Raw genomic sequence first — 24,392 nt, forward strand, 5'->3', positions numbered from 1 at the left:
GACAAAGCCTTAAGTAGCGCCAGGGGAGGTTTAGGTTGGATGTTAGGAAGAATTTCTTCACAAAAGGGCGATCAGACATTGGAAGGGGCTGCCCAGGGAGACGGTGGAGTCACGGCCCCGGAGGTGTTTACGGAAAAACTGAACGCGGCACTCCGTGCCATGCTCGGGTTGACCAGGTGGTGTTGGGCCATGAGCTGGACTCGGTGACCCCGAGGTCTGTTCCACCCCGCTCGGTTCCGTGGTTTTGCGATCCGCTGGTTCCGCACGGACCGGGCGGCGGCGGCGGCTCCCCCTCACGCCCTCACGGCGGCCGCCAGGGGGCGCTGAGCGGGGGAGCCCCTCCCTGCCGGCCCTCTGTGGCTCCGCGGGGCGGGGGCGGGGCCGGGCCGCTCTCGCGATACCCGCGCGGCGCCGCCCGGCCCGCGGTGCCCGGAGGTGGCGGCCCGGCCATGGCGTCCGACAGCGACACCGAGGAGTTCTACGATGCGCCCGAGGACGTGCACCCCGCGGGCTCCCCCGCGCCGTGAGTTCGCCCTGCCCTCCCTCCTCTCAGCGCGGCCCCGCCGCCTCTGGGCAGCTCCCGGGGGTGCGGGGGGGAAGCGGGGTCAGAGCGGGGCCGCGGCCCCCGCTGGGAGCTCGGGGTCCGCTCGGAGCGCGGAGGGTGCGGGCACCGAGCGGGGCTCGCCCGGCGCTGCTGCGAACGGCGGCGGCCGTGAGAGGGAGGATGAGCTCATACCTGCCTTCCTGAGGCGGGAGCGGGTGTAGTGCTGGGAGGAGACGGGCGGAGATGGCATCGACAGAATAATCCCTGAAATGCGATAAAAGTAACAGATTTTCCGAGGAAGGAGAAGCCAGCGAGCTTCGTCAGCAACAGGCAGCTGTTGCTGCGTGAAGAACAACTTCTGGTGTGCTCCGTGCTCTGTTTTTAGTGGTGCCTTTAATACTTTTACTGTTTTTAATGGGGACTGGACTAGATTATTTCCAGAGGTCCCTTCCACCCCTAACAAATCTGTGATTCGATGTCGCTTTCATGCCCTAAGCCAGTTGGTCCCAGTAGTGAAGGTTTACCAGCGTTTTGTGGGGTAGATCCCAGTGCTGCTGCCTCAGAACGAACCCTGACACTGTTGGTGTCAGCCAAATCTGCCCCTCTTGTTCTAAATCTCTTTCTGGTCGTGTGCTGGACAGGTTATGCCTTGTATCAGTTCCGGTTTTCGTAAAGCCTGACCAAACCTCTTCAATATTTTACGTGGTAGGATGAGGTTTCACATGGCCTGTATAGAGTAATAGATATGGATTGTGGGATCCACTTGAAGCTTTAATAATGGACCAAGGAGCTTGTTTTAAGCTGCGACTCAGTGGTCACTGGATGCCTACAAGAAAGGAAAGACTGGATCTTTTTTCCTCACCTTCAGATCCTGTATTAAAGGTTTTCTGAACTCAGCTATTTAGCTGTAGCCTGGTGAAAAGCACATCTTAGCATACAGTTCTGCAAGATGTGATAAGCCAGATTCACAATGCTTGTACTGAAATGAGGTTTTTCTCCAGCTGCTTACCTCCTGCTAGGAATACTGATCAAACTCTTCTCTGAGTTGCATTAACTCAGAGTAAACAGCTGAAAACTAGAAACAGCAAAAACTGTTCTATAAGTTAAAGCAGCTGAAGCCTGTCAAGGTTGGGACAGAGAGGGTGAAGGTGAGGGATTAGTGTGACTAGAGACCACAGACAGGAAAGGGGAAGCAGACTGGTAGAAGTGAGCTGTTAAATCTGCCCAACTGCACATCCACCTTTTGTCTGATACAGATCATGCCATGTGTCGTGGCTTTGCAGGTTTGCACCACCTGTATCTAAGCAGAACTTGATAATATGAAGTCACTCGCTAGAAGTTAAAGTGAAAAATGCTTTTAATTTCTTTAGTGCTCTTCCATAACCTGTGTCAATGCATCATTGACTCAAGTCAACAGAATTCTGTGAGCCTGAGTCAAGTAAGGAGGTGATGTCTGTGGGCTTAGTTTGCAATGCAGCTGCTGGTCTGTAATTCAGTCTGTGGTTGAATCTAACAATATGGACAGTATTTTCTTGAAATATGCTTTGAGATTTCATAAGAGCTAATTTCACACGTGCATTGGACATTTCTAGGAAGCAGGCTGGTATATTATTTTGCATGTGTCATGATGTTGAGTTGGGACCACAAAAAAAAATAAAATCAAAACCTTCTTGTTGCAGGCAAAGCAACTGAAAACAAGTACATGTTGCCCTCTGCAGTTTCAGATATTTCCTCCTGCATTCAGTGTTCTGATGATCAGTAAAATAAATCAGCTGGGAGTCCTTTTTGGCAGCACTAGTTTGCAGCAAAGCAGTGTAGATACATTTGCCCTCATTAAAAATGTGAGGTTTGTAGCTTCCTCCCTCCCTAGCCTTTGTTCTATGTGGGGAAGTTTAATAGCTGCTGATAGAGAAACTCTGAAAGTGGTGCCAAGTGTTCACGTCATCTTGCTGACTTCTTTGCTGTTTACTTGCTTTATTAATTGTCTGGTCTATAAGAGTGGAGTTTTCAAGTTGGATGTAGGCTCCCAATTCCCACTGTTAAGTCATTAAAATACTGATGCTTGAGTCCTTCTCAAGGAAAGCACCATATTCTCATCCTTGACTACATCTGTAGCTGGTGCTTTTTAAGAACTAATCAGCAGAAATTACAGAACCTGATGGAAAGTGTTTCCTTCAGATTAGAATGGTCTGAGGTAGTGTTCCTGGGGTAGCACTTCTGGGGTGATGACTTCTCTAAGGTGAGGTGTATTTGGAGATGTTCTGAGATTACTGTGTCCTGTCTGGCAAGGCCTGTGTGCTTCCCTTCTGCTCTAGATCTTGTCTTTTATTGTAATTCTACTTTTGACATGTGGAGGGTGTCCATTTGTTGGATAACTAAGTCCAGAGTAAAAAGGAAGAGGTAGTGTGACAGAAGATGCCCCTATTTAACCTCTGTCACTCACTTTAGAAGCACTATAACCATGGAAGAATTTGGGAAAAGATGCTGAAATGTAGAGGCCTGAACAGTCCCGTGCAGGAAGATGCCAGTTTTGAGAGAAGCAAAGTATGAAGTAAGGCACACTTGGTTAGATGCAGGCACGTGACAGACCCTCTATATTTTATTTATAGGAAAAGTGATCCACCCACTCTGAAATCAAGAACTGTTAAACCTAATCGTTTGGACTTCATATGCCTAACAGTGAGGGGGCAAGTTTGTTCCTAGTATGCTTGTGTCCTAAAAATTGTTATGAAAAACCAAATGAAAAGAGATGGTGTAGGTAATGAGAAATGTCCTCTGTTTTGTTTAAATTCTTGACTTGTAACTTCAGTAGTCCTGTACTTAGAAGTTGCCTTGATGCTTTTCCTGAAGAATTTAGTGTTCCTCTGTGTAGGACGACAGGTAAGGTTAAGTTGTGCCCCGTTGACATGTGGGAGATTTTTAGTTCAACTTTGGTGTGTGCGAGTGTTTTAGGCAATGTGCAAAGCTGATCGTGGCAGCAAACAGATGGAGTGGGAAGTGTTGGTTGTGTTCAGTGCTGCAGATGCATTTCTGCACTCAGAGTTTACTGAGCTCCCCCAGGGCAGCCCAGACATGTATTGCAGCAGTGAATCCCTGTAGGTTTGGAGGTGTGACTGCCATGGAGAGCTGCAGCAGGAGTAATTACAGCTTCCAGGGCAGCCACAGGCTGGAGGGAACATGGTGTGCAGGACAGGGGTGAGGGCAGTTCCTGGGCTGGCTGCTGAGCCTGTATGTTCTGTACAGGGCACAGCTGCTCTGTGCACTGCAAACACCTTCTCATCTGCTTGCTGGCACACCTGTTGTATAACAATGTACATCCTCCAGGAAGGCAGGCACTGTCACTTTGGGATTTGCCCAAGGCCAGTACTCACATTGTTTTTTGTTTGAAGGGCTGAATGTTGTGTTTTCTGTTACAAAACTTAACAACAACATGTTGAAATGTTAAGCCCTCTTCAAACAGGTGCTAGGCTGGAGCTCCCTGATAGTAAGAATGGGAGCTTAGTGTGGTCTGGTCACTGTCAGCATGAATTTGATAGTGGGATAAACAATTTTAAAAAAAGTTTCTTCGTGAATTTGTTTGACTTTCAGACTAATCAGACATCTATTTGTGCAGGTGAAATGGGATATTTCTTTGAATTGTGTTTAATCTCTGTAGATAACCTTGAAGCCTTCCGTTGTTAAACTGGTGTAAAAGTGGTGTAATGTAAGATAATTTAGAAGTTATGTGAAATGCAGTCTAGAAGATGTATTGCTATCAGTTTATAAATCCCACTTTTTAGTAAATGTTCACACCAGATTAGTTTTTGACTTATGTTTCCTGTGGCATATGTCAGTTTTCATGTGCTGCCTGACCTTTCAGAGCCAAATCAATATTTGATCTTTGGGTTGATCTTATGTAAATATTTTCAGACAGTTTTTCCACTGTATATATGTTTTTTTAAAATGCAAGGATTTATACACTGCATCCAGAAAACAAATTGGCTTAAAGTAAAGGGGCATGGAGAAGGCTGTAAGTTCAGGTGGCTGAGAAGACAAGACCATATCAGAGTCCTGTTGAACTGCAGAGGATTTCAGTTACTGAGCTGGCTGACTTGGTGTAAATGTAGTAGCACATAAGCAGTAACTGCTCACGACTCTGGGAACGATGCTGCTGACAGACACACAGCTCAAATGCTCTCAGGCAAGATATTGCACTTACCTGCCTGTATTACAAACTGATCTGAAAGTGGGGGTTTTGCCAAACAGTTGTGGAAGCTTTCCAGTAATTTAAAAGCATGTAAATTCCATGGTAAAACTTCTCCTTAATTGTGTGTGTGGGTTATGTCAAGCTATCAGCACCATGTTATGTTCTACACCTGCTAGTTTGTAACCTTTATCACTCAAGCACCTTTTTCCCAAGGTAGCTGAGCAGCCTGAGCATGGAAGGTAACATCTGGTTTTGTTTGAGGGCAGATTTTCTGCAAAACTAATTAGCTGAAGAAGTCTGAAACAGTAACAGTGTCTTTTGAACCTCCTATTTTGTGTAACCAGTGTAGGAATGAGTTGTCTGTACCAGAGGTGAGGGGTAATTAGTGGGAAGTGTCACAGTAGAAAGCTGAAATATCTATTTGCATTTGAGGGATTTGTCTTATTTAGGTTGTTAAGCAGTGTCTTGTAAAATAGGAGCCTGGCTGAAGCCTAGGCATTAATGGTGTAATTATAAATATATTTCATTCATGGACTTAATGAACTGTGACACATTTCTGCCACTCCTAAGAAAATCCAAGAGTTGATAGTGGAACTGAAAATGTTTCTGTAACCAGAAATCCCACACAGGCTGAGGCCTTTCCCAGCAATGTGTTTTGCTATACTAAAAATGGTCTTGTTTTTCTGGCCGAAATATTAATTTTTCTCCTTATTTGGCACATTGGGGTTAGAGCTTTCTAGGAGGATTATACCTCAAAACAGTGTCACAGGTATTGTGCACCTGAAGTTAATATTTGGACAGAAGCATCTCAGTGTAGCATGTTAAATTAGTTGCAATGATAGAGTGTTTATGTAACAATCCACTTTCTTGTTTACTTAGCTCTGCAGTATAAATGGGATCTTTGCTTTTTTGTGATTAAATGCTTCCAGATGGTAAAGAGAAGAGCTGAAATTCTTAAAAAACAATTGGAAATAGTTGTGGTTTTTTTCAGGAAGTATTGTTCTTTAAAACGATTTTGGAGGCAGGAGGGGCAAATGAGGCTGAGATCTCAGTATTTGTCTGTATTGCTTGGTGCCAGGTGAAACTTGGGGTTCAGAGTGTCCCTGATCTTGGCGGTCAGCTGGGATCTGTGTGCGATCCAGGCAGTCCTTTTGGTAGTAAGCTTTTAGGGAATTAATCTGCAACTTTGTCCCTGCTTGTGACTGACAAACTGATAAAATCATAGAACAATTCAGGGTGGAAGCAGCCTGGAAAAATCATCTGGTCCAAGCTTTCCTTTATGTCTCAGCAAGATTCTGCAGTCAGAGTAAGCAGTGTGACTCAATATTTAAATATCTTCCAGAATTCTGAAAGTCTTGCAGAAGATGTAAATTCAGGATATAATAACAGCTGACCATCCGCTAATTGAATTGACTTGACAAGAAGTAATTATTTGATACCATTCCCTTAAGATGGCTTGTTCTTTCATGTAATTAGTGTAACGAGAGGTGGTGTGTGAGTGGTTGCTAATGCTAAGTCACTGTTTCACTGTGAGTATTTTGGAAAGTAGTGCACACCAGTTCCTTCCTGTTACAATGTATTTTGTCTCTATTTATATCAAATGTCCTGATTAGAAACAAGATCTTCGGTTTGCTACAGAACCTGAAGGGCAGAGTGGCCGTGGTAGTGCCAACTCTATGGATCAGGATTCAGGCACTTGATTTGCAGAGTCCTGGAGTGTTTGTGCTTCTGCTCTCTGAGAGTTTTTGTTTCTTCAATGTCCACCCAATCCTTGGCATACCCATGCTAATTTTGGATTCTCTGTAGTGCAAAATGTTTTTAGTTTTGTACTTGGAATAACATCTTTTTATCAGAAAAGGGTGATAGGTGGTTTCTAGAAGATTCTGCTGACAAACTCTCAGAATTTGTAGAAGCTGTGGAACTGTGTGTGGTATAGAGTAGGGAACTTGTATGGAAGTGATGTGAAAAACATTCACTTTGTTGCTCATCTAAATTATCAAGTATACGGTTCCTGCAAAGGAAGGCTGTGTGGTAGACTGTTAAAAACAAAGCTTACTGTTTGTGAACTCTACCTAAGTCTATCTTCTCTTTCTAACAGGTCACCAACAAAAGTTGGAACCAATGTAGTAAAGGTGAGTTTCTTCTTAAAATCAGTCAAGTGCTTGTTGATGAATACAGGGTTGAGTATTTCCACCTAATGTGCTACAGTACCCCTGACATCAGCACACAGAGGAAATTACATGCTTTTCCTTGTTGTATGCAGCAATTGTGCTTGTCTTGAAATTCCAGCTTTCCTTTTATTTAGGATATGTTACAGTGTCTGAAAGTTCATTTTGTTCTGAAATGTGTATGTGCAATTTAATTAACCTGTATGTGATTACTAAACTGTGCTCTTTTAACTGATTTGTGAGTAGTAAGCAAGGCTCTGCAGCCACCTGGCTTTTGGTCCTGATTTATATGAAATAGTTGATTGTGCTCTCTTCTGTCTCCAAAATAAGAAAAATCTTTATATTTGTACTTCAGAAGCCTCCCCTCTAGGTTATGTGAAGATAAACCACTATATTTAGCTTAATGAGACAGCGTTGCCACTTCCCACGCAGATAATTGGTATTCTGTGCGTAGTGACAGCGAGGCTGAATCCAGCACACAGTGAATAGGTGAGGAGCTGGAACCTTGTGCAAATAACACTCATTTCCTGCTCTCAGAAGGGCCAAAGGTGCTGCTGTACAACACTTCTTGTAGGTTTGTCTGCAAAGTGTTGGGAAATCCTAGTGAAGCCAGTGTTTCTGAGCTGTCAGCAGTACTGTGCTCTGAATCAATAGTATTTTAACAGTGATACCATATCTTGCTATACCTCTTAGGGAACAGGGCCTTACCCCCAGTTTTGTGTTCTATTTAATGTCCCTTTAATAATTAAGTATTACATATGTAAGCCTTTCAAGCAATGTTGTTTTATCATTCCCACTAAACTGTGTGCAATCAATGAACTTCAAAACTAACTTTAATGTCTTCATGAATTATTAGCTGTGAAGTTCCCTATGTTGCTATTTGATTATTGAATTTTTTGAAGTATCTTCCTGAAGTACTTGTTCAAAGCTAAATTTCTGAAGGTGGAAAAAGTAGTAACTTCTGTGCTTGGTATCATATCAGTTCAGTGAATGTGTGACTAATGGTATCATTTGTCTTGGAATGGGTAAGAAATATTTCCTAAGTCCGAAGTCTAATAGGTGTGTGAGTTTAATGTCAACAGAATTGGAAATGAATATAATGGGTTCTGTAGGCACTGATTACATTTAAGTATTTATGTCATCATACATTTGAAGATAAACTTTAATAATAAAGTAAAGTAGAGCTTGCATTTAGATTAGAAATCTTTGTGGCAGGAGGGAGTGGAGAGGGAGGAAGAATTTTTCTGTAATTGCAGCTGTCTTTGTACAATATGCCATTTCTTTAGGTCAGAACTCTCCAAGATGGATGTCTGCAAGAGTTTGGGGCAGGGAGGAGTTTCAAACATAATATGTTAGGATGCTCTAGAGGTTCTGTTTGGTTGTCTGAGAGTCCAGACAAAGTCTAAGGAGAAATTCTTAAATATCTGTACTAGACAGTCACTCTAAATAAAAAAACAGGGACAAATGAATGAAAATACCCCATTCTAGTTGGCTCTGAGGGCTACTGGATTTCTGCAGATCCCTTCCAATACCAAGGATTCCATCAGGTTCCACTTTAGATATTGCTGATGTATGTGCTTATGGACGATGTGATGTTGTGGCCTTTCATTGGACTGGATGGTCTTTGAAGGGTTTTTTTTTTCCCTAATGCAAACTCTTTAGGATTCTAATAATTCATGTAGAAGAGAAGGGGTATGATGAAGTTCTTACTGGTCTGTATCACCTGAGGTTAAAGCAGTAACCTATGGTAAAAACTATTTGTGGTTCTGAACCTAAAATTTTGCAGGAATTTATTAAAATGTTTACTCACAAATGAAATATTTTCAGCTTATTTGGATTTTGGAAGGATCTGCATGAAGAAGACTGATGGCTAAAATATACGATGTGCACTAGGAATAATTGTAGAGTGTAAGATTCCATGTTAGAACCTCAGAAGCATGTTTGTGACCACTTGATAGAGCTGCCTGCCTTAATTTGGAAATTTCTAAGTAGTTTCTACTATATGTGGCTGTTATACAGTTCTTGCGTCCTTTCCTAAAAACTGATAAAGAAAAGAGAAAATATTTTAATATGGAATTTCCTTGCTGCAGATTATTACATGTGTTTATTTCTCTGAACTTCATGCTGCCTTCAGTTTGATTTTAGTTGAGGTTGCAGCCTCTCATATATAACTGCCTGTTTTGTTACATAGTGTGCATGACTCTGAAATACTACTCATGTGTACTGAGCATTACTGTTTAAACATCTGACAGCAGTAATGTGTGAAAATGTGTCAGATTTCTTGTCCTTTATGCTATTGAATTTGTTGGAGCTGTATTTTCGTTAGATATCTTACTGAAGAGGTTAGTACCATCATCTTATGACTTTTTCTTTTGTAGGATATGGACAATAAACTACACAAAGCTGGAAATGAAACATTTGTACGAGAAATGAAACAAGATGATTCAAAAGAGGTTAGTTAAATATTGCTTTGAGCTTCCAGCATCACAGAAAAAATATTAAATAATTTAATGATCAATATTCAACCTGAAACTACCACAGGTTAGAATTAGTTGTTAATGTTAGTAAGAATGTTCGTCTAAAGGGTAAAAATCAAACTAAGTGTTCTGAAAACATATTTAGGATTCACAAGTTTTGAAGTATTTGCGTAATTTACAGGATCATATTTAGCAGTACATGAGAACTCTGAAGAGTGAGCAGCTTTTGTTTCCTAACAAAAAGTAGTTTTGTTTTCTCTCCAAATATATTGAAGAAGACTGGAGATTAGTTACTTTGTTTTATCTTTTGAATATGCCCATTTCTGCACCAAGGTTCTGGTTTCCTTTTTAACCAAACTGCATTTTATATATAAAACAACTCCTCAATGGAAGAGTTCTTGTGGGTATTTTACAGGCTGACTGATTTGTGTACCCAGGAATTGCCTGCTGGTGACTGGTAGAATGGTTTTGTTTTGTTTCTCTAGATTATTGACAGTATTATAGAAGAAAGCCAGAAGGCCCAACAACTAGATGATGATGCTTTAGCTTCTAGAGGAAGTGAATTGACTGTTCCAACTTCAGATGCAAATGCTTGGATTTCTGGAGCAGGTATCATTAGTGATGTCCCAGAAGTACTAGCTGCTAAAATACCATTACCAGAAGACACTAGAGAACCAGAGGATCAGAGTGTGTGTAAGGACACTGAATTGGAGTCTGGGAAGGTTTTGTTTAGTTCTGACCAACAGGAATCTCATAAACCAACAAAAGTAACAAATGCAACTGACCATAAAACGGATGAAACTGAAGCACAAGGAGAAACATCAAAAAAAGAGGACATAACTGACAAGAAAGAGACAAATACTTTAGAAAAAGTGGCTTCAGATTTACCTACCAAAGACCCTTCTACAACAGAAGAAATGCCCCCAGCCAAGCCCCCAAGGCAGCTGACTGTAGAGCCTGACATAGTTGCCAGCACAAAGAAACCTGTCCCAGCCCGGCCACCCCCCCCCACCAATGTCCCTCCCCCGAGGCCACCCCCCCCTGCACGGCCAGCTCCACCTCCCCGGAAGAAGAAGAGTGAACTGGAGTTTGAAGTGCAAAAACCTGTTCTAGAAGGCAAGTGTTCTATTTTAGATGGGTTTATTTATCTATAGGGTATTATTTTTTTGTGTTTTGAGTGAAGGATCATTCAGGCCTGTGATTTTTAGTTTAGTTGATAGGTAAAAAAATCATGCAACAATCTTAGCTTATTACAATGAAGTAATACTCTTCTGCTTTACAAGTGTTCCTCATTCACAGACTTCCTTGTAAGGTAAGACTTCCTGCTAAAATAGCTGTAGCTATAGCAAGGAGAAATTGACTCATCAATACATAAGCTAAAAACCAGTTACTTCAAATAAAATGTGTGTGTGGTCTGTATTTGCATAGAAATGCAAGTCAAGGTGTGGACTGAGGTCTTATGAAAATGAGTAGTCTTGGGTTACTAGGAAATGACTATTAAAAAGAAGTTAAGAAAGCTTAAGAGGCCTAGGTGTGAAGTCATGCCTGAACCTCCAACTGTATATGAAATACATAATTTTAAGTTAGATATGGTGGCAGTTGATCATTAAAAAATACCAAACTGGTCAGAAAGGGTGTTCAGGCCTGTAAGTGATGTTAGGCAAGTGTTATGCTCTTCTTTCTAATAAATCTCTTTTCAGTTTCTCGGGACAGCTTCACAGCTGGTGGTCTTTTAACTTCAAGTTCAGTGACAGAAGGTGTGCCCAAAGATTCTCAGCCTTCCTTGGATTTGGCCAGTGCAACTAGTGGAGATAAAATTGTCACTGCCCAGGTATTGGGAAATGCTTGTGAGTTTGATGACTGGAACATTTTCTATTGCTTCAGTGATACAGTAGAGATAATGTAATCTGTGTCTGCACAGGAGAATGGGAAAGCAGCTGATGGCCAAACAACAAATGAAGTACTTGGACCACAAAGACCCAGGTCTAACTCTGGCAGAGAGCTCACAGATGAGGTATCTATGGCTGTGGTCTGTACATGGAACACCTTTGTGTTTGCTTTCTCTGTCTGGTAAATGAGTTCTCATAGTCAGGTCACTCCTTGTTCTCTGAACCTCTCCATGCTGTCACCAGGAATGCAAATAGGAGTGATGGCACAGCTGGCTTTGTCCACCTAAGAACTTGTGTCCCCTGAGTCATGTGTGCCCTTAGCCTTTGGATGTGTGAGCTCTAACAGACCTGAAATGTCATCAAGTTCATGTTGGTAGCTATGCAAACACCTCATAGGATTTTCATGAGAGGGAACAGCAGCAAACCTGGTATTTTGTCATGTGTCTAAAAGGGGAAGGAGTCAGCAATAGGAAAATGGTCTTCCTCATACTAAAAAATAGTTTCTTTGGTTAATAATTCCACTAATTCTGATGATATTTGGCTTTTGTAAGTTTTCATTTGTGTCCATCACTGTACAGCTTTTTTTAACTGTTGCTGAACTTCTGTAAGCATTCATGAGATATTCCAAATAAACATTTTCCTTTGTGGTACTAGTCAGTTCTAAATTCCTTTTCTCTCTGTATGTTAAGTTTGCCTTTGGCTAAACCAAAGATACAGCAGCTGGAGTAGGAAAGGGAAAGACTGCAATGTCTTTTAATTACATAATATGTTTGATATTAGCATGAAGAGTGTCAGGCAGTGGTTGATGTCTCTATAGCTGCATTTTTGATTTATGAAATTGAAGCTTGTGATATGTAACTGTTCATCTTTGTCTGGTGGTTGATAATGTTTGCACTAACACGCTAATTTAAGCTTAGTCTTTGTAAAATAAATATATAGTGAGCTACAGAATTTCCCATTAAGATAAGTAATTTGTAAGTTTTGATGATTTCTGTTTTGCTCTAGGTTTTCAAGTGTAATCAATTTCTCTTCATTTCACATCTTTTTTTTTTAATAGGAAATTCTAGCAAGTGTAATGATAAAAAACCTGGATACAGGTGAAGAAATACCTCTGAGTTTGGCAGAAGAAAAGTTGCCAACAGGCATTAATCCCTTGACTTTGCATATCATGAGGAGAACTAAAGAATATGTCAGGTATGAATCATGAGAGCTTTCAGCTCACAAGATGCTGTTGCACTCATGGGTTTTGCATAAACAGAAGTCACTCTTACACAGGTAAAAAGAGCCCCAGTCCATCTGTCTGGCTAATCTGAGCTGATTCCCAGTTCTCAATGAACCAGACTCATTATTGATTTCTCTCAAGTTAGCTAAAACTTGCTGATCTTGCTGGAGCTTGACAAGCAAGTACATCTGAAAATCCACTGATCTCTAGTTAGCCTTTGATGTACTAAATGTCATTTCTGTGCTGAATTAAACACGTTTTATGTTCAAGTACTGGATGTTGTTCATGCCACCACCTCCTGTAGCTTTTTCAGTGGTTCACAGGAGACTGTTTCTCTGAAGATCTGTTGTCATTAGTGCAGCTGACTGCTTTGAGGTTTGCCTGTTCTTAATGCAGCTTTAGATCCTTCTAATGTGTAAAATGGAATCTTTTTGCAATCTTTGATAGAAAAAGACACGTGCTTAATGATCAGAATTTCATGTCAGTCTAGATGTTCTTTTCAAAGGCCAATATGAATTTATACATCAGACAACTAATAGGTTTTTTGCATTGGTGTATTATTGAGAAACTCACTTTTCTAGAACTTCATTGTGGAAAAAACTTCTATTTCAGGATTAACAACTATTAATTTATTTGATCTGCGGAAAGCAAGATAGGAGAACAAAGTGGCATGTTACCAGTTCCTAGTAATTTAATTAATTTTGTCTGCTCTTAGCTTTCAAAGTGTCACTATAAGCTTAAGTTGGAAATTTGTGGCAGGGAATAATATATCTGACACCTGCAGAGTGTATGCAGCTTCAGTATCAAGATGCCTAAGATTTGAAAGATCTGTTTATTGTGTGATTAAAATAGTGTCCATGCTTTTCCAGCATGTTACATAGAGGAATAAAGATGGATCCTAAAATGCATGGCCTACTTTACTAATGTTTCACTCAATTTAGATTCATTATGATACCCCATTAAACAGTCACTTCTGTATTTCCTAGTAATGATGCAGCACAGTCTGATGATGAAGACAAAATGCAGACACAGCAAACTGACACTGATGGAGGGAGGTTAAAACAGAAAACGTAAGATGCTGTTTTATGTTTTTTCCTTTCCCTAGAAAGAAAAAATAGATTTTCTTTTTCTAAGCTGAAACTTCCCTTCTGATTACTGAACAAGTTACCTTTCAAGTAATCACTTTACTAGTGATACCTGATTTTACATAAGCCTGTAGCTCTGTTGTTGAGCTGAAGGTTGCATGACTGCTGTCAAATTTACTGGTTATTTTAAGAAGCAGTAATGAAAAAAGATAAGGTGGCATTACAAATCAAAATTACTGATTATAGTAGCAAAATAAAAAAAGACAATTTTCCATTATTATGTTTTGAAAATGTACCCTTGTTTTTAAGGACTCAACTGAAGAAGTTCCTTGGCAAATCTGTGAAGAAAGCAAAGCACCTTGCTGAAGAATATGGTGAACGTGCTGTTAATAAGGTTAAGAGTGTTCGAGATGAAGGTAAATGACAATGACAATCCTTTTTTTTTTTAATAGGGTAGTTGGTTTATCCTTCTCCTTTTAGGAATCAAAGCTGGCAGAGGAACATACACTGCTGCATTCTACCACTATTCTACAGTTGGTGATAGGATTTTTTTAGAGTTGAACCTTTTAGCTTAGTAGGCATTTTGAGACGACCAGGTTACAAGGATAAATTCTTGTAAAGTGATAGTTGAGAGACCTTTTCATCTAAACCAGCTTAATGCTCCAATAGAAAGAGGTTTTGATATCAAAACATTCACATTTTTGGAAAGTTACTCCAGCAAAGGTAGAAGTGGGGATTATCTTCATTACTTTGGTAAATCAGATTGTTTTCTGGCAACCAGCACTACAACTGGAATTTTCATATAGCATGAGCTCCTGTTAGATTTCCCAGCTACAACTGAATTCTCCCCTTCTTGTTTCATCAGTGTATGGGCCTTTCAGACAGAATTCCAGTGCTGCAGCAAGCTGGTGTAACCACAGCCTGAGATAAGTGCCATGGAAATGCTGCACTTCAGTGTCTTGTGTTGCCAGTGGCTTTTGGCCACAGCTCTTCTGCAGTTCTTGTACTTCATGGGCAAATCACCAGGCCATTGCAGTGTACTCAGAGAGAAGAAGCCAATAGACTCATTTCCAGCACACATCAAACTGACAGAAATCACTTAGTGCAGGATCTCCTGAATGCAAGACAAGGTGCCAAGAAAGGGGCAGAACAAAAATTGATAGCAGTTTTTATTTTCAGTGTTCAGTGTTTGGATTTGCTGTAGCCTAAAATGAATGCAGATGTATTTTTAGATCTTAATGCAATACTGTTCTTATTTTGCTTTAAGATCTTTAAATTGCCTGTAGAAATTGTCTAATTCACAACTAATCCACTACCAAAAATTTTGCTAGCATATTAAATGGGTGCTGCAATATCAAGTGCTGAATTTGTGTTTCTCTAAGTCTTTCACACAGATCAAGATGATCCCTCTTCCAGTGATGATGAAGGGATGCCCTATACAAGACCAGTTAAGTTCAAAGCAGCACATGGCTTCAAGGGACCTTATGATTTTGAACAAATTAAAGTTGTTCAGGATCTCAGTGGAGAGCATATGGTAGGTCTCAAATTCCATCTGTGGTTTTGCTCTGTCTGTTCAGCCTGAGATTCAACTTCTTATTTTCATCTACTTGCTGGCCTCCAAAAATGACTGTCAGGTTTATTCTCTGTGGAAAAACTTCATTCTGGAAAATAATAGTCTGGCAAAAAAAAAAAAAAAAAAAGGAAAATTTGGCTGGTTTGCCCAGATCTTCAGAGGGTAAAAAACATGTACATTCCTAGGAATTCCAGGGATTCTCCAGAGCTCTCCTTTGAAGAGTTATGGTATCAAGTGGTATTTGGTTTTTTCAGTTCCTGCAGTTACAACTTTAGGCTGAAATAGGCTATTTTCCTCTGTCGGAACTGAACACAGAGCAGCAAGCTTGAGCTGCTCAACAGTAAATAAATTAGTCTATTAGACAGATGAACACAATATTGAACAGAAATACTTACTAGGTTTTGGAGGCAAAAGTGGGAGAGGTTAATGGAGTATGTGGTTCAGAATGGTAAGGTGGGGAGAAACCAGGATAGGATATTGCAGAGATGCCTGTGGAGAATCAGGCAGAAAAGCTACTTATTTGTCACTGTTTGAAGTCTGCATGCTTTCCTATGGAGTCTGGAATACATTCTAGTATTCCTGATTTCCCAAACTTCTGCTGACAGCAGCTGTCTGACATTGGAAGCAATCCATCTCTGAGTGTTGGGATGAGGGTAATGACCTACAGCAGTCAGTAACCAGAGATTCCAAGTTGTCATCCACAACTGAACTTTCCATTCCTACTGGTAATCCCTGTTAGTTTCCATCATGCCAATATTTGACTTCTTAAACCCAGGAAATTCCTCCAAATAGGCGGAGCATGGTGGAGTCAAATGCCTGGTAGCTCTTTATTCAGTAGCAGGAGGAAATGGGATATTGCTTGTGTGGTTGTGTTTTATTGACTAGTAACTCTTTGGACTTGGCAATGGAGAAAAAATTATCATCAGAGGCTTTGCAAAACCCTCATGCCAATGATGAATATAACAAATATATGTAGTACCCATTTTGGTTGTAACCAATCACAGTTTCTACTTTAAAAAATGCATGCAAACCTCAAGTGCAGCTACAAGTACTTGTCTGTTCTACAAAACAAACAGGAGGTTCTGAGTCCCTCAGACAACTGTACAAGTCTTATGTGGAATTCTGTGGTAGTGCTGACGTCCTGTAACTCCTCTCTTGCAGTCATCTGCCCTGTGGGCTTTTTCTTTCAAACTGTTTTTGCACATATGTTATACAATCCACCAGTCTTAACAATTACTTATCAGCATTTTGATCTACAGTTTATTTTACTTGTGGTATCTTGAGTACGTCTAAAATCTTGTCAGTTGGCCTTGTAGAAAGTCTTTTTGGTATGCAGAAAAGCACTTTTTGTGACTTAATCATCTCTTTATTTTGACAGGGTGCTGTTTGGACAATGAAATTTTCTCACTGTGGTCGATTACTGGCATCTGCAGGGCAGGACAATGTAGTGAGGATATGGGTTTTGAAGAATGCCTTTGACTATTTCAATAACATGCGCATGAAGTACAACACAGAAGGTATCTGTGCATGGCTGGAGCTCTGGAACAGTAGAAATTCTGGGTGTTTGGGAACTTGGTGCTGACCATGGTGTTTCTGTCTGTGTTCCAGGCCGTGTCTCCCCTTCTCCCTCTCAGGAGAGCCTGAATTCTTCCAAGTCTGATACTGATGCAGGGGTAGGTACACAAGGGAGGGGAAGAGATGGTCTGGTTTGTAGTGCCAGATCTTCATTGTTGCTTTATCCAAACTCGCATTAAGGAGTTCTTGGCTTGTGTATTTTTGTCAAACTGTCATATCAATAGATGTCTTCAATCAAATATATTAATTCCATGTACATGGGGTGCAAGCAAGGAAGCCCATCACTGAATTTTAAGCATTACAAAATCTGCATAGCTGTGCTGTGGCCTCCTGCCAGAGGAGATTGCTGAGTGAATTGCTAAGGGGAAAAACTCTACATCGTTGAATTTCCTGTCTTAGTGTTTTATCTCTGACCATTACTTGTGGTTAACATCTGACTCGATATTTTTTCTGAGGAAGGCCAAAGTGAGCAATGGGATTCTCAGAAGCATAATGATACCCGACAGATTTAAATTTTTCACATATGTGTAGAAAAAATAGAACGTGACTGAAGAAAAGTATTCAGACACTCTTACTTGTAGTTTCCAGATACTGTAGTAAACCTTGCCATTAAAATGAATGTATTTAAGGTGTTTTTTTTCTATTTTTGGCTTCCAGTACTATAAGAAACAGAAGATAAAATCAGGGTTTAAGTGAACATCTTGGCAGCAGCGTTATTTAGTGTGTGTTGTCTTGGCAGAGAGGGAAGCAGGGAGGCCAGCGATTGTTCTTTAACTCATGTAAATGAGTGGGCTTGCTAAGCCACACACACCAGAGATGCTGTTTTGAGTGGTTGAGTTTTGTTGGGTTTGGGTTAGTTTTTTTTTCCTGGAGAGGTTTTGTATAGGAACTTCTAGGACTTGTAAAAATTATGATTTTACACCTGTTAATTCTGAACTGGTCTCTTACTAGGAAGTTGTCATTCATGATATGCACTAGAAACTTGGAAACTTGAACCCACAGTTTATATTCTGAAGTGGAATGCAGTTTTTAGGGTTGAGATACTTTGTTCCAAAAGCTTATCTTCAGGTGCTTGCTTAAATTGCTGTCAAACTGATCCCACTGAATAAGAGACAAATGAAAAATGGAAAATTTAGAACTTGTTAATTTTGCTCTTCCAGGATGATGTTTCACAGCCCATTGTACTTGACATTTACTTTGGTTGTTTATTAGTGCAATATTGTTTGTTCAAATTATTATTGTCCTCATACTTTTTTAAGTGGTAAGTGCCTGATGGGAAATTTTTCCAGCTAATGTTTGGTAATATTTCTGTACATTTCTCTGATAGATTTGCAGTGCAGTTGATGAAGACCCAGATGATAAAAATGCCCCGTTTCGTCAACGACCATTTTGCAAATACAAAGGCCACACAGCAGATCTTCTTGATCTTTCCTGGTCTAAAGTAAGGCACCTTAATACAGGCTACACAGTTCTTCTGTGTTTTCCTTGTTTTCTGTTGTCAGTTGCCTCTGGAACCATACATCTGAGCAATATGAAATGATCCTTGAAGTTAAGAGAAGTTTTGTACAGGCAACATTTATTCTGGCTGAAATAGTTGGAATAAAGTGAGCAACCTTCTTGTGCTTGTGAAATTAAGAGTGGTCTTAAAAAACCCAAACAAGCCAGTAACAATTACAGTTGTGTATTCAATAATGAAAGTAAATTATTTAGAGTGGGAGGGTTTTCCATTGAGCTATGTGGTTTCTGTTATATGGTGTTACTGCTTTTCCTGTCTTCAGTGTGTTTCACTTTTTGTGCAAAGTGTACATGTTCTGACTTATTCAGATAATTCTCCACATGGGAATGCAGTTGTACTTTTAGGAGCATAGTCTGGTTGAAGCATGTCAGCATCTCTGAAGTCTGTTGTGCCATTTCTTCCCTGAATACTTTAACTGCATTCCAAGTATTCATTTTACTGAGATTGTTCCAGAAAATTTTCTGTTACCAAGGGTCAGTGTACAGCTCTTAAGGAAAGCACTGATCAGTAATGGTAATTTGGATAAACCTTTTAATCTGAAAATATAAAATGTTGAATTTCATGGCAGCATAGCCTTGGTAAGGCTCTACTGATCAAATTGCTTCTGTATTTCCAGTTACTTTGTGTCTATTAATAACTGTGGAATTCTCTTGTTTCACAGAATTACTTCTTACTTTCTTCTTCTATGGATAAAACTGTCAGATTATGGCACATATCAAGAAGAGAATGTCTTTGCTGTTTCCAGCATATAGACTTTGTCACTGCCATAGCTTTCCATCCAAGGGTAAGTGTAACTACCCTCTTACTTCTATAGAGGTAGAATTTAAAATTACAACATTCCATTCCCTTTCTAATTAAAAAAATAAAATGATTGAATAATAGAGTTTTTGAACTTCAAAAATATGCTTCATGGATAATATTCCAGGACTTTGTGTTCATCTTCACTGAACTTCACCAGGACTGTCCATGGGGTTTAACCATGTGTACATGTGAAGTGGAAAGTGAATTGTCTGTTGGCTGTACCATCACAGCTGGTATAGTGTAGAGTAACTTTGTGAAGAGTTAGAATTTCCAGTGAGGGATATTGTGATTAAATATTTGTGGGGAAATGATCATAATGAGGTTGAACAGATTGTCCAGAGACCACAGAATCCTTGAGAATTTTTCAAACTTGGCAGAATATAACCCACTACAGCCTGATCAAACTTTCGGAACTGTCCTTGCTACAAGCAGGGGAGGTGGATCAGAGGCCTACAGAGATTAATTTTAACTTACTTTTTGTAAATTTTATAAAAATACTGTAATCAACTTCCTAATATTAATAAAACTCAAGTGGAAGAACAGTGTTTGTCAGTGTTCCCTAAACATACAGAACTAGTAGATGTATGGGAAACCATTAAAAGAGCTTTCAGCTCCTGGCAGGGTGAGTATTGAGAGGGTAGAAACTACCTGTGCTAACAGTGAGCAATTTTCTAACCTGAGGTATGACTTCATGTGTGTAATCTTGTCAAAAACCTGTAAGAATTTGAATTTGATTTGCCACAAATTTCTTAAACATTATAATCAGCTCGTCTGAGGGTTCTTATTGGGAAATTCTGTAGAGGAGTTGTTTGGAAATGGGTGGGAAGGTTTTGAGGAAGGCAGAAACTTACTCATAGCACAAGTGGAGATTAAACCTTGTGTGTGTTCTCAGGATGACAGGTACTTCCTCAGTGGTTCATTGGATGGAAAACTCCGACTCTGGAACATTCCTGACAAAAAAGTGGCATTATGGAATGAAGTAGATGGGCAGACAAAATTGATTACAGCTGCCAACTTCTGTCAGAATGGCAAATATGCAGTGATAGGCACCTATGATGGAAGATGCATCTTTTATGACACAGAGGTAAACAAACTTGAGACTGTGGATTTTTTTATGTTAAATAACAAACAGATTTAGAAATCATGGTAATTTAAATACCAAGAAACAAACCTGTTAGAGCTTAAAGCAAACTAATGTTTTTACACAATTGTTTCAGTTTGGGACACATTTTGTTATCTTTTCAGCACTTGAAGTATCACACACAAATACATGTGCGTTCTACCAGAGGTCGAAATAGAGTTGGAAGAAAAATTACTGGCATTGAACCTTTGCCTGGAGAAAATAAGGTACTGTCTATGAGTGCAGCTTTGGCCCAGTACTGAATTCTGATATTTATATCTAATGCTTAGTAAGTTTGTGCTAAATCTTTTAACACTACTGAAATGAGCCTTACTCTTTGCTGATTTAAGCTAATACAATACTAAGTAGTAGTAAAATAGAATATATATTCTTTTAATGATGTTATCGTCTGATTAATGTGCAGGTGAAAAAATCATTCCAGATGGCTAATTGTTTCCACTCATAAGTTTATTTATTTCTTTTCTAGATACTAGTAACATCAAATGATTCCAGAATCAGATTGTATGACCTAAGAGATCTGTCTTTATCTATGAAGTACAAAGGTTATGTCAACAGCAGCAGCCAAATCAAAGCCAGCTTTAGGTAAGAAAGTTTTGTAACAATGGAGTTGTTGGATTTGGGAAATGCTGTGGCTGAAGTACAGAGGGCTTTGTTTAAATAATCTACATTGGCATGAAACTGAACTTCTGAGATGTCACTTGGCTTGGAATGCAAAGGTAAAAAAAGACTCTGATGAAGAGTGATGAGCTGGGAGCTCCTGTGTGTGAGTAAATGCATTTGCATTCTGTGGACAGTGAGCTGTGTGTCCATTACTGTTGCTGTGAGGGCAGGAACTCTGCTACAGCTGAGGTTGGAAAGGACCTTGGGAGATCATCTTGCTCAGCCCCCCTGCTCCAGATAAATTTCCCAGATTAAATCATCTCTATTTCCTGAGCTGTAGCCCAGTTAGTGTCAGAGTTTAGAGATGCAGAGCTACTGTAATGCATGCTTGAACAGCTAAGAAAAGTAATGTTTTTCCTTCTTTGAATCTTTAGCCATGATTTTACCTACATTGTAAGTGGTTCAGAAGATAAATATGTCTACATTTGGAGTACATACCATGACCTGAGCAAGTTTACATCTGTAAGAAGAGATCGAAACGACTTCTGGGAGGGCATTAAAGGTAAAAACCAGCTTTTGATCTTTGTTTTATCAAAGCTCACGTGATTTAAAAATGGAAATATTTTATTTGCTATGCATTTAGTGTGAACAAATTCTTAGCAGGATGCATGGTAATTGGGGGCCTGTCAGGAATCCTTGTTCACAGGAGACTCTCTTTGGGATGGCAAGAGACAAAGTAGCTTAGTTTGTCCAGCTTCAGTAAGAGATTGTGAATGAATGTAATGTTTTGCTGGTTGATTGTAGAAATCAAAATAATTATCAACCCATAATCCTTTATGGAAAAGTGACTTTGAAAACAAATGCAAACTTCCACAGCAGATTAAAACCAAAAATGGGTGGGGTAAAAAGCAGTTCTTTTATCTGCTCCACATACACACTGCTTTTGGAAAACGTGAGCCATGTTTATATCAAATGTGTTTTGGACCTCTTGCCAGTTAATTTTGGGCACTTAGAGCATCTTTTGAAATCCCCAAGATTATAGAACAATGACAATTGTTCCTTGAATTCTGAGTTTACCTGATGGCCACTAGCACTGAGATTCTTGTATATGTACTAGAAGTTTTGCCTGCTATTCTTGTAAAATGAACAAATTCTTGAAACAAGGTAATCAAAATTGGATTGTCTTTCTGAAGCGCACAATGCAGTCGTCACCTCTGCAATCTTTGCTCCAAATCCTGGTCTGATGGTGTCACTGGAAACTTCTGAAAAGCAAGAAGCTGAAAGTAAGGGAGAAGATTGTGAGATATCAGACACCATCCCCTCTGGTAGGTGTTTGAGGTGAACTCTGCTTGGTACCATGGCATGAGCAGGAAAATATTATGAATACTTTTAATCTGGGTGGGGGTTTTTTGAGAAGAAAAGTCCTTGCAGTGGCATGGGTACATATTCAAACCTAGCATTCCACCTTGAACATTTTGGCAGCTGTTGCATTCTTACAAGCTGAGGGAGGATGTGAGATGAGGGATACAGTTGCCATCCTAGTACTTTAGAATTGTTCCTTTTACATTGGAGAAGTATTGGCTAGAAATCAGAAATATGATAAAGGAAGAAGGGTGTCACAGTGATGTCATGTATTTTAATGAGAGTGTAATTTATGTATATATATATTTTTTTTTAATGAACTAACAATTTATTCTCGTTCTTGTTAAGGAGCTCTGAAGACAGATCACACAGAAGTGCTTTTATCAGCTGACTTTACTGGAGCAATTAAAGTCTTCATTAACAAAAAGAAATATGTATCTTAGTTGGTTTGCAACTGACAGCATAAAGCTATGGTACTGTGGGATTGAAATTCCATAAATAATGCAGGCAAAAGCAAAGTATCTAATATAATAATGTTACAGGCTGATTTATTTTTAAATCTTTATTTTAAGGCTACTCAAATATTGGATCCTTGGAAAGCAGTGTGCCTATTAACACCTGGGCTTGTAGGATAGAAAGGAATTTGTAACAATAATCCTGCCAAACATTAGACTCTAAACTTTCTGCAAACAGTTGTTTTGCCATGTCATTGTGAAACTGCACAGGTTTCTGCACAAAATGGTGTCTGCACATGTGTGTGCCTTTGGGATACACGCACGAATTGGAACCTGTATCAAAGGGTTTTAGTGGTGCTTCTGGCCACTAGATGTCAGGAGCTGGGGTGGGAAAGGAAGGCTGGAAAAATGCTGAATAATGTAGTCTGATCTTTGCACAAAATTCTATTGGAGAAAGATCTTGAATTTGTAGTAGCTAATATTCAGAGTTTTAAGTTATGCAAGTTTTTGATGGGTCAGCAACCATGTGTAAATGTTTTTATAAATTTCTCAACTTCAGGACGTGAAAAATTTTTTGTTGTCTTTTAATTGTTGTGGACTTTAGATTCCTTTCTTATATATAATTTTTTGCACACTGGAGCACAATACTTGTGTAAAGAATTCTCTCATTCCGTGTTCACGGGCACCAGGATATATTCACCTTCCAGATATAATTAAGCTGCATTAGAAAGTTCTTATATTTTACAACTATGTAAAATAAACTGTTTACATTTTTTAAGCATTGTAGCTTAAAGTTTTAAGTTCTTCTTGTTTGTTTAGTGCCACTGAATTTTGAAAGTCTTTGTAAATATTCATATAAAACACCTATGAAGTAACATTCTGGGCGTCATAACCCATGAAATGTTATTGATGGTCAAATGTTTCAGAGAACAAATGTATCATTAAACTTGGTCACACACTTGGAAATTGTTGCTTCTTTTCTGTTTTGATTTGTTAATTTGCCTTTTGTCTAAAGTAGTTTTGACCTGTTTCTGAGATCGTTGATCCTGCAAGCACTTGTTACCTTTTGAGTTCTACTTTTCCTGATCTTGTCACACCTTTATTTCTGAAAGAATGGGGAATGAAGTACTGCAACTGGATATAAAGTAGAATTAAGTGTAATTATATGATAGTGTCACATGAGGAAAACTTCAGAAGTGTGCACAGAATCCTCTCCTTCCCATTAGTGGAAGAATGAAGACATGGAAAGGCAGGAAGTGAGTCTCACTCACCATTTAATTCTTTTCTACTCAGGTGAATTTGGCTATGGCTTTGTATAGAATTGTCTTGGACAAGAAAGGCAGTTCCAAAGGGTTTATTATCAGTAAAAATAGATACAAGAAGGTACACACATTATATAAAATTATCTTCAGTTAACACAGTTGGGTGAATTTGACTCAGAGTTGAAAATACCTGCATGGATGAAACAAGCTAAACTATCTCAGGGTTCCTTTGTTACTTTGAGCTCCACTGAATTGACAGAATTGAGGAGGTGGCACAAGAAGACATTCTGTTTGTGACTCTAAAAATCAATTTCTATAATATATGCAGTATCTGTGTAGAAGACTGTAACTGAGTGAGATTTCTGTGAGCTGTTCTCAGACACTAATAGGATTTGTTATAGATGTTCTACATATTAATTGACTCATACAAGTTAAGCTACTTTATGCAGTACAGTGCCATCACTTTGCTTACAGGTACCTTAATTCCAGAGTCTTGGCATATTGTGGCTTTCCTTTCTCTGGAACTAGAAATCCAG

At 39.5% G+C, this 24,392-nt stretch overlaps 1 protein-coding gene across 1 annotated transcript; it reads left to right on the forward strand.

Annotated features, from left to right (window-relative positions):
• Positions 1–408: 408 nt before the first annotated feature.
• Positions 409–23,560, forward strand: WDR44 (WD repeat domain 44). The gene is made up of 20 exons (XM_030967645.1): positions 409–523; positions 6,829–6,862; positions 9,277–9,351; positions 9,861–10,491; positions 11,076–11,206; positions 11,297–11,389; positions 12,322–12,458; positions 13,473–13,556; positions 13,881–13,987; positions 14,954–15,105; positions 16,523–16,661; positions 16,753–16,817; positions 18,047–18,160; positions 18,897–19,019; positions 19,929–20,120; positions 20,282–20,383; positions 20,644–20,759; positions 21,212–21,339; positions 21,971–22,102; positions 22,488–23,560. Exons 1-20 carry the CDS (start codon positions 450–452, stop codon positions 22,580–22,582), a joined length of 2,724 nt encoding a protein of 907 aa, XP_030823505.1. The 5' UTR covers positions 409–449; the 3' UTR covers positions 22,583–23,560.
• Positions 23,561–24,392: the final 832 nt, after the last annotated feature.

This window comes from Camarhynchus parvulus, chromosome 4A (genome assembly GCF_901933205.1).
Source record: "Camarhynchus parvulus chromosome 4A, STF_HiC, whole genome shotgun sequence".
Classification (NCBI taxonomy): domain Eukaryota; kingdom Metazoa; phylum Chordata; class Aves; order Passeriformes; family Thraupidae; genus Camarhynchus; species Camarhynchus parvulus.